This window comes from Pyrgilauda ruficollis, unplaced genomic scaffold, assembly GCF_017590135.1.
Source record: "Pyrgilauda ruficollis isolate IOZ18807 unplaced genomic scaffold, ASM1759013v1 scaffold969, whole genome shotgun sequence".
Lineage (NCBI taxonomy): Eukaryota > Metazoa > Chordata > Aves > Passeriformes > Passeridae > Pyrgilauda > Pyrgilauda ruficollis.
The window spans coordinates 1326-11694 of record NW_024531810.1 but is presented as its reverse complement, the minus strand read 5'-3'; the positions used below and the strand labels follow the sequence as shown (position 1 = coordinate 11694).

Below are 10369 nucleotides of genomic sequence, written 5' to 3'. Positions count from 1 at the left end.
TGGGGACAGGGGACACTGGGGACACCCCGGAATGGGGACAGGAGACATTGGGGACACTGGGGACAGCCAGAAATGGGGACACCCGGGCTCACCCTGTCCCCCCTGGGCTCTCTGGAATTGATCTCTGGGGCTGATCCTGGGCTCAATCCTGGGCTCACCCCGTCCCCCCCAGACCAAGAAGAGGAGGAACAACGGGCGTGCCAAGAAGGGCCGCGGGCACGTGCAGCCCATCCGCTGCACCAACTGCGCCCGCTGCGTGCCCAAGGACAAGGCCATCAAGAAATTCGTCATCAGGAACATCGTGGAGGCCGCTGCCGTCAGGGACATCTCCGAGGCCAGCGTGTTCGACTGTGAGTGCCCCTGGGGGGGCCTGGGCACCCCGAAAGCGGCCCTGGAAAGAGTGCTTGGGTGGCTTCACAGATAGTGCCCTTTGTCACCTTAAATACCTCACGCTGCTCACCCCAAAAAATTGTTCCTCTGCCCCCCAAATAACCCCATTGCCCCCCAAAATGTGCCTCCATCACCCCCAAAACAGCCCCTGGCTGGTCCTGGAAAGGGTCCTTTGGTCACTTCAGAAATCGTCCCTTTGTCACCTTAAATACCTCACGCTGCTCACCCCAAAAAATCAGCCCTGTCCCTTCCAAATAGCCCCGTTTTCATCATAAAATAGCTCCTGTTTTGCCCCACAAATAATGCTTCTGTCACCCCCAAAACAGCGCCTCTGTCACCCCCAAAACAGCGCCTTTGTCACCCCAAAGTATTGCCTCTGTCACCCCAAAATAGCCCCCTTTGATCCCCCAAAAGATCCGACCCTGCTCACTTTGGCACCCCAAAAATCGTCCCTTTGGCACCCCAAAATATCCCACCCTGCTCACCCCGAAAAATTGTTCCCATCCCTTCCAAACAGCCCCATTTTACCCCAAATCAGCGCCTCTGTCACCCCAAAATAGCGCCCTTTGACCCCCCAAGAGATCTGACCCTGCTCACCTTGTCACCCCCAAAACCAGCCCCATTGTCCCCCCAAAATTGTCCCCCCAGAATTGTCCACCTTGCCCACCCCTGAGAGAGCAAGCTGTGCATGAAGCTGCAGTGCTGCCCTGGGGGTGTTTTTTGGGGTCCCTGGGTGTGTTCTTTGGGGTTTTTGGGGTCCCTGGATGTGTTTTTGGGGGGTTTTTGGAGTCCCTGACCCCCCATTTCCCTCCCCAGCCTATGTGCTGCCCAAGCTGTGCATGGAGCTGCATCACTGCCCTGGGGCTGGTTTTGGGGTTTTTGGGGTCCCTGGATGTGTTTTTTGGGGTCCCTGGATGTGTTTTCTGGGGGTTTTGGGGTCCCTGGGTGTATTTTTGGGGGTTTTTGGGGTCCCTGGATGTGTTTTGGGGAGTTTTTGAGGTCCCTGACCCCCCATTTCCCCCCCAGCCTACGTGCTGCCCAAGCTGCGCATGAAGCTGCATCACTGCCCTGGGGCTGCTTTTGGGGTCCCTGGGGGTTTCTGGGGTCCCTGGATGTATTCTTTGGGGTTTTTGGGGTCCCTGGGTGTGGTTTTTGGGGTCCCTGGGTGTGTTTTTGGGGTCCCTGGGTGTGTTTTTGGGGTCCCTGACCCCCATTTCCCCCCAGCCTACGTGCTGCCCAAGCTGTACGTGAAGCTGCATTACTGCGTCAGCTGCGCCATCCACAGCAAGGTGGTTCGGAACCGCTCCCGCGAGGCGCGCAAGGACCGCACCCCCCCGCCCCGCTTCCGCCCCGCCGTGAGTCTGGGGGCGTCCCCGAGGGGTCTGGGGGGTCCCTGAGGGGTTTGGGGGAGTCCCAGAGGGGTTTGGGGGTTCCTGGAGGGGTCCTCAGGGGGTTACGGGGGGATCCTGAGAAGGATCCTTGCAAGGATCGCACCCCCCCGCCCCGCTTCCGCCCCGCCGTGAGTCTGGGGGCGTCCCCGAGGGGTTTGGGGGAGTTCCAGAGGGGTTTGGGGGGTCCCTGAGGGGTCCCCGAGGGGTTTGGGGGGGTCCCAGGGGAGTTTAGAAGGGTTCTGGACCACACCCCCCCCTGCCCTGCTTCCACCCTGCTGTGGGTCTGGGGGGATCCCCGAGGGGTTTGGGGGGTCCCAGGGGTGTTTAGGAGTCTGGGGGGTTTGGGACTGCACCCCCCCACCCCACTTAAACCTTGCCCTGGGTTTGGGCGGACCCTGGAGGAGTTTGGGGGGGTCTCCAAGGGGTCTGGGGGGGTCCCAGGGTTGATTGGGGGGACCGGCAGGGAAGCGGGGTGTCCCCCCCCCGTCCCCGGCGCTGCCCCGCCCGGCCCGGCCCCGCCCGGCCCGCGGCCCCGCGCCAGGTGCATTCCCGGGCACGCTCCGCCGCTACCGGGGCGCCGCGATGGAGCCGCACCGGCACCGGGAGCGGCTCCGGGCGCTGCTGCTGCTGCTGCCGCTGCTGCTCCGCGCCGCCGCGCCCGGCTCCGCGCAGGCAGGTGAGCACCGGCACCGGCACCGGCGGGGCACGGGGAACCGGGGCTGCGCCGCAAAGGGGAACCGGGGAAACACCGGCGCGCCCGGGGGTCCCGGGATGGGCGGCGGGAGCGGGAGCGCTCGGGGGTCGCGGCGGTGCTGCTGTCCCGATTCCGCCGGTACCGGACCGCGACCCGATCCCGGCAATTCCCGCGGCCGCTTCCCCCGCGGGGGCGTCCCGGGATCCCCCGGGGGGACCGCACGGCTTCGGGGCACCGGCACTGAAACCTCCCCGGGACTGCGGCTCCGGCGGGGCCGGGGCTCGGTGGCCGCTGCCGGGGCTTGGTGCTCCGTTCTGGGGCTCGGTTCCGGGCTCGGTGGCGCTTCCCGGGATCGGTCCGAGGGCTCGGTGCCCGCTCTCGGGGTTCGGTGCCCCTCCCGGGCTCGGTCCCGCTCTCGGTGCCCCTTTCCAGGCTCGGTTCCGCTCTCGGTGCCCCTCCCGGGCTCGGTCCCGCTCTCGGTGCCCCTTTCCGGGCTCGGTCCCGCTCTCGGTGCCCCTTTCCAGGCTCGGTTCCGCTCTCGGTGCCCCTCCCGGGCTCGGCACCTGCGGCCCCGCAGCTGCCCCGGGCTAATTTTAGGCTGCGGGGCCGGGCCCGGCGATGCCTTTGGGATCCGGGCGGGACCCCCGAGGGGGACGGGGAGGGGGGATCCTTCAGGGGGGACCCCCGGAGGGGCCCCCGGCCGTGCCCGCCCTGCACCCCCGGCACCCCGGAAGGGCCGCGGCCGCCCGGGAGTTGTTTTTTAATCCCGAAAGGAAAAACACCGAGGGCTGGACGCGCAAGGTGGGGCCGGCGTCACCCCAAAACCCCGGCGGTGCCCGGCGGTGCCCGGGGGTGCCCGGGGTGGGGGGCACACCCGGGGGACCCCTGGCTGTGTCCCCCGCTCCATGTGCCACCGGCGATGCCTCGGGTGCCACCCACGGGCTCCGGGTCCCACGGCGAGAGAGGGAACAGCTCGGGGACATCTCGAGGGGCTCGGGGACATCTCGGGGGGCTCGGGGACACCACGGGGACACCACGGGGACACCGAGGGGACACCGAGGGGAGCGGCCCCAGCCCCGCAGCCCCCAAAGCCCCGTCTCTGAGAGCCCCCTTTGTTCGGGGCCCGGCGCACACAGCCCCCTTTGTGCCGCCGCCGGGGCCGAGGGCAGGAGGTCGCTGCGAGCCCCTCCCGGTGCCCCCCGGCCGTGCCCGAGGCGCCCGCCTTGCGCAAGGCTCGCCCGGCCGGTTCGGGCACCGGGAGCGCGCCGGGAGCGGGGAGGGACCGGGCGGGAGCGGCGGGGGAGGACCCGGGGCGGGGACAGCGCTGGGGAGGGGGCTGGGGGGACAAGGACGGCAGAGGGAGGGGACAGGGACATCGAGGAGGGGACACCTTGAGGGGAACGACATGGAGGGGGACAAGGACATGGAGGGGACACGGGCACCGTGAGGGGGACACCTTGGAGGGGACAGGGACCCCATGGGGACACTGTAGGGGGGATGCCATGGAGGGGACAAGGACATGGAGGGGACACGGGCACCCTGAGGGGGACGCCATGGAGGGGACAAGGACATGGAGGGGACAGGGACACCATGGGCAAGATACCATAGAGGGGACAAGGACACCGTGGAGGGGACACCTTGAGGGGGACGCTATGGAGGGGACAGGGATGTTTGCAGGGGACACCTTGGAGGGGACAGGGACCCCATGGGGACACTGCTATAGCCAGGACATCATGGAGGAGACACGGCCACCATGGAGGGGACAGGGATGACATGGAGGGGACAGGGCCACCATGGAGAGGACAGGGCCACCATGGAGGGGACAGGGACCACATGGAGGGGACAGGGCCACCATGGGGACCATGGCCACCAAGAGCAGGACACATCCAGCTCAGAGGGGGTGGGGACACCAAGGGACACCAAGGGACATCAAGGGGCTGACATGACACTGAGGCGGTGACACAACCACCATGACCGTGACCACCACGAGCAGGACACGGCCAGCTGGGAGGGGACATTGCTGTGACCGTGCAGGGGGTGCCATGGTGGCCGCGGTGGCCCCGCGGCGGCCCCGGTGACGCGGCGGGTGCCCGCAGTGTGCGCGGGGACGCTGAACGGGCTGAGCGTGACGGGGGACGCGCAGCACCAGTACCAGACCCTGCACAAGATGTACAACAACTGTGAGATCGTCATGGGCAACCTGGAGATCGTCCTCATCGACCACACCCAGGACCTCTCCTTCCTCCAGGTGACCCCGGGGACACGCGGGGGTGGACACTGAGGGGGGACATGGCCAGCTCCGAGGGGACGGGGACCTCAAAGTGGACATTGCTGCTGTCAGCCAGGGGAGGACACGGCCAGTTTGGAGGTCACGTGTCCACCATGGGGGCAGTGGCCATCAAGAGAAGGACATGGCCAGTTTGGTGGTCAATTGTCCATGTGGCCATCAAGGGGGACTGTGGCCATCAATGGGAGGACATGGCCAGTTTGGTGACACAGCCACCATGGGGACAGTGGCCATCAAGGGCCAGTTTGGAGGTGACACAGCCACCATGGGGACCACGGGCATCAAGGGGAACAGTGGCCATCAAAAGGAAGACATGGCCGGTTTGAAGGTTCAGAGCCACCATGGGGACAGTGGCCGTCAAAAGGAGGACATGGCCAGTTTGGTGGTCAATTGTCCATGTGGCCATCAAGGAGGACAGTAGCCATCAAAAGGAGGACATGGCCAGTTTGGTGACACAGCCACCATGGGGACAGTGGCCATCAAGGAGAGGACACGGCCAGTTTGGTGGTCAATTGTCCATGTGGCCATCAAGGAGGACAATGGCCATCAAAAGGAGGACATGGCCGGTTTGGTGACACAGCCACCATGGGGACTGTGGCCATCAAGGGGAGGACATGGCCAGTTTGGTGACACAGCCACCATGGGGACAGTGGCCATCAAGGGCCAGTTTGGAGGTGGCACAGCCACCATGGGGACTGTGGCCATCAAGGGGAGGACATGGCCAGTTTGGTGGTCAATTGTCCATGTGGCCATCAAGGGGAACAGTGGCCATCAAGGGGAGGACATGGCCAGTTTGGTGGTCAATTGTCCATGTGGCCATCAAGGGGAACAGTGGCCATCAGTGGGAGGACGTGGCCAGTTTGGAGGTTCGGAGCCAGCACGGGGAGCACGGCCAAGGCCAGCAGGTGACCCCGAGCCCCCCGCAGACCATCCGGGAGGTGACCGGCTACATCCTGATCGCCATGAACGTGTTCGCGGCGCTGCCGCTGCAGAACCTGCGCGTGATCCGCGGCACGCAGTTCTACGAGGATCGCTTCGCGCTCTTCGTGCTGCTCAACTACAACCCCAACACCACGCACGCCCTGCGCCAGCTCGGCCTCAACCAGCTCACCGGTGGGACACCGCGGGGACACCGCGGGCAGGGGACGTTGTGGGGTTGGGGACACTGTGGGGAGATGAGGACACCGTGGGGTTGGGGACACCATGGTGTGTTGGGGACATCGTGGAGGGTTGGGGACATTGTGGGGAGATGGGGACACCATGGTGGGTTGGGGACGTTGTGGGGAGATGGGGACATCATGGAGGGTTGGGGACATTGTGGATGGTTGGGGACATCATGGAGGGTTGGGGACATTGTGGGGAGATGGGGACACCACGAGGGCTGGGGACATTGCAAGGGGTTGGGGACATCGCAGGGGGTTGGGGACATCGCAGGGGGTTGGGAATGTCATGGAGGGTTGGGGACATTGTGAGGTTGAGGACACCGTGGAGTTGGGGACATTGTGGGGAGATGGGGACACCACGAGGGCTGGGGACATGGCAGGGGGTTGGGGACATCACAGGGGGTTGGGGACACCACATAGGGCTGGGGACATTGTGGGGTCTGGGAACATCATGGAGGGTTGGGGACACTGTGGTTGGGAATGTCATGGAGGGTTGGGGACATTGTGAGGTTGAGGACACCGTGGAGTTGGGGACATCATGGGGAGATGGGGACACCATGGAGGGTTGGGGACACTGCAGGGGGCTGGGGACAGCCACGGGACTGGCACAGAGAGGGGACACTCTGGGGTTGGGAACGCTGCCTCCGCTCTGTGCCCTGCGAGGTCCCCATCCCATGGCAGTGCCACCCGCTGTCCCCTGTGCTGTCCCTTGGAGCAGGGATGGTCCCCAAGGTCCCCATCCCCTCCCAGCACTTCCAGACAGGTCTGGGGGGGGGTCTGTGCCTCCTTGTCACCCCCTGTCACCCCCTGTCCCCCGTGTCCCCGCAGAGATCCTGGCGGGGGGCGTGTACATCGAGAAGAACGCGCAGCTGTGCCACGTGGACACCGTGGAGTGGAGGGACATCATGAGGGACACGCGCCTGGAGCCGCTCGTGAGGGACAACGGCCGGGGCTGTGCGTGCCGGGGCACCCCTGGGGCTGGGGTCACTTTGGGGTCACACCTGGGGCTGGGGGCTGCGGGGTCACCCCTGGGTTTGGGGTCACTTTGGGGTCACCCCTGGGGCTGGGGGCTGCGGGGTCACCCCTGGGTTTGGGGTCACTTTGGGGTCACCCCTGGGGCTGGGGGCTGCGGGGTCACCCCTGGGTTTGGGGTCACTTTGGGGTGGCTTTGGGGTCACCCTTTGGTTTGTGGTCACTTTGAGCCATCCCTGGTTTTTGGGTCACCCCTGAGTTTAGGGTCACTTTGGGGGTGACCCCTGGGTTTGAGGTCACCCCTGGGGTTGGTGTCCCCCTGTTTTGGGGTCCCCATGTTGTGACCCCGCCGTGCTGTCCCCAGGTGCCCCATGCCACGAGAGCTGCGGCGGCCACTGCTGGGGGCCGGGCCCCGAGGACTGCCAGAAACGTGGGTACCGGGGGTACCGGGGGGCTCGGGGGGGTGTGGGGGTGGGCCGGACCCCCCCGGTGACCCCCGGTGACCCCCGGTGACCCCCGGTGTCCCCGCAGTGACCAAGACCATCTGTGCCCCGCAGTGCAACGGGCGCTGCTTCGGCCGCGCGCCCAACGAGTGCTGCCACGAGGAGTGCGCGGGCGGCTGCACCGGGCCCCTGCGCACGCACTGCTTCGTACGTCCCTCTGTCTGTCCGTCCGTCTGTCCGCCCCGTGGAGTTGGGGACATTGTGGGGAGATGGGGACACCACGAGGGCTGGGGACATGGCAGGGGGTTGGGGACATCACAGGGGGTTGGGGACACCACATAGGGCTGGGGACATTGTGGGGTCTGGGAACATCATGGAGGGTTGGGGACACTGTGGGGGGCTGGGGACAGCCACGGGACTGGCACAGAGAGGGGACACTCTGGGGTTGGGAACGCTGCCTCCGCTCTGTGCCCTGCGAGGTCCCCATCCCATGGCAGTGCCACCCGCTGTCCCCTGTGCTGTCCCTTGGAGCAGGGATGGTCCCCAAGGTCCCCATCCCCTCCCAGCACTTCCAGACAGGTCTGGGGGGGGGTCTGTGCCTCCTTGTCACCCCCTGTCACCCCCTGTCCCCCGTGTCCCCGCAGAGATCCTGGCGGGGGGCGTGTACATCGAGAAGAACGCGCAGCTGTGCCACGTGGACACCGTGGAGTGGAGGGACATCATGAGGGACACGCGCCTGGAGCCGCTCGTGAGGGACAACGGCCGGGGCTGTGCGTGCCGGGGCACCCCTGGGGCCGGGGTCACTTTGGGGACACCCCTGGGGCTGGGGGCTGCGGGGTCACCCCTGGGGCTGGGGTCACTTTGGGGACACCCCTGGGGCTGGGGGCTGCGGGGTCACCCCTGGGTTTGGGGTCACTTTGGGGTCACCCCTGGGGATGGGGGCTGCGGGGTCACCCCTGGGTTTGGGGTCACTTTGGGGTGGCTTTGGGGTCACCCTTTGGTTTGTGGTCACTTTGAGCCATCCCTGGTTTTTGGGTCACCCCTGAGTTTAGGGTCACTTTGGGGGTGACCCCTGGGTTTGAGGTCACCCCTGGGTTTGGAGTGACCCATTTTTAGGGTTCCTTTGGGGTCGCCCCTGGTGTTGGTGTCCCCCTGTTTTGGGGTCCCCATGTTGTGACCCCGCCGTGCTGTCCCCAGGTGCCCCATGCCACGAGAGCTGCGGCGGCCACTGCTGGGGGCCGGGCCCCGAGGACTGCCAGAAACGTGGGTACCGGGGGTACCGGGGGGCTCGGGTGTCCGTCCCCAGGCCTGCCGGCACTTCAACGACAGCAGCGCGTGCGTGCCACTGTGTCCATCCCCGTGTCCATCCCCATGTCCATCTGTCCATCCCCGTGTCCATCCCTGTGTCCATCCTCTGTCCATCTGTCCATCCCCATGTCCGCCTGTCGGTCCCCGTGCCCATCTGTCCGTCTGTCCGTCCCCAGGCCTGCCGGCACTTCAACGACAGCGGCGCGTGCGTGCCGCTGTGCCCGCAGCCCCTGATCTACAACAAGCTGACCTTCCAGCTGGAGCCCAACCCCGACACCAAGTACCAGTACGGGGGGGTCTGCGTGCGGGAGTGCCCCCGTGAGTCGGGCTCTGGGGGGCTCCGGGGGGCTCCGGGGGGGTGACCCGGGCTCGGGGGGACACCGGGTGACCCCCAGGCTGTCCCCCAGACAACTTCGTGGTGGACCAGAGCTCGTGCGTGCGCGCCTGCCCCAACGACAAGATGGAGGTGGAGAAGAACGGGCTGAAGATCTGCGAGCCCTGCGCGGGGCTGTGCCCCAAGGGTAGGGGTTGGGGGTCCCCAGGAGGGGGTCTGGGGGCTGTGGGACCCCCCTGACCCCCTGCCCGTGCCCCACAGCCTGCGAGGGCACCGGCGCCGGCAGCAAATACCAGACCGTGGACTCCAGCAACATCGACACCTTCATCAACTGCACCAAGATCCTGGGCAACCTCGACTTCCTCATCACGGGCCTCGAGGGGTGAGGGGTGGCATTTGGGGGGGCTCGGGGAGGGGGCTTTGGGGGTGCAGCCCCCCGCCCCAGCCCTGCTGACCGCTCTGGCCCCGCAGGGACCCCTGGCGCAACATCTCGGCGCTGGACCCGGAGAAGCTGAACGTGTTCCGGACGGTGCGGGAGATCACGGGTGAGGAGGGGGGCTGGGGCTGCTGGGACTCCCCTGGAGCCCCCCCCCCGAGACCCCCGGGACCCCCCTGAGCCCGCGGTGTGCCCGCAGGGTACCTGAACATCCAGTCCTGGCCCAAGCACATGCACAACTTCAGCGTCTTCTCCAACCTGGAGACCATCGGGGGAAGGAGCCTGTACAAGTGAGGAGCCCCTGCCGCGTGTCCCGCGCTCCTCCCCGGCATCCCCGACCCCTGAATTCCCCGTTTTCCCTAATTCCTGCATTCCCCGGCACCCCCGACCCCTGAATTCCCCGTTTTCCCTAATTCCTGCATTCCCCGGCATCCCCGACCCCTGAATTCCCCGTTTTCCCTAATTCCTGCATTCCCCGGCATCCCCGACCCCTGAATTCCCCGTTTTCCTTAATTCCTGCATTCCCCGGCATCCCCGATCCCTGAATTCCCCGTTTTCCCTAATTCCTGCATTCCCCGGCATCCCCGACCCCTGAATTCCCCGTTTTCCTTAATTCCTGCATTCCCCGGCATCCCCGATCCCTGAATTCCCTGTTTTCCTTAATTCCTGCATTCCCCGGCATCCCCGATCCCTGAATTCCCCGTTTTCCCTAATTCCTGCATTCCCCGGCATCCCCGACCCCTGAATTCCCCGTTTTCCCTAATTCCTGCATTCCCCGGCATCCCCGACCCCCGAATTCCCCGTTTTCCCTAATTCCTGCATTCCCCGGCATCCCCGATCCCTGAATTCCCCGTTTTCCCTAATTCCTGCATTCCCCGGCATCCCCGACCCCTGAATTCCCCGTTTTCCCTAATTCCTGCATTCCCCGGCATCCCCGATCCCTGAATTCCC

The 10369-nt window shown here is 66.0% G+C and overlaps 2 protein-coding genes across 2 annotated transcripts; both read left to right on the top strand.

Annotated features, from left to right (window-relative positions):
* Window positions 1–127: 127 nt before the first annotated feature.
* Window positions 128–1802, top strand: RPS26 (ribosomal protein S26; the record flags this gene model as incomplete). Its single annotated transcript, XM_041489852.1, has 2 exons — window positions 128–350; window positions 1615–1802. Coding segments are annotated over 2 exons (396 nt in total), but the record flags the coding sequence as incomplete, so codon positions are not given.
* A 499-nt stretch (window positions 1803–2301) lies between these two features.
* LOC121365557 (receptor tyrosine-protein kinase erbB-3-like) lies at window positions 2302–9708 on the top strand (the record flags this gene model as incomplete). Its single annotated transcript, XM_041489853.1, has 11 exons — window positions 2302–2457; window positions 4572–4723; window positions 5689–5875; window positions 6754–6879; window positions 7262–7327; window positions 7429–7547; window positions 8825–8966; window positions 9056–9169; window positions 9244–9364; window positions 9454–9527; window positions 9618–9708. Coding segments are annotated over exons 1-11 (1286 nt in total), but the record flags the coding sequence as incomplete, so codon positions are not given.
* Between the last annotated feature and the right edge of the window lie 661 nt (window positions 9709–10369).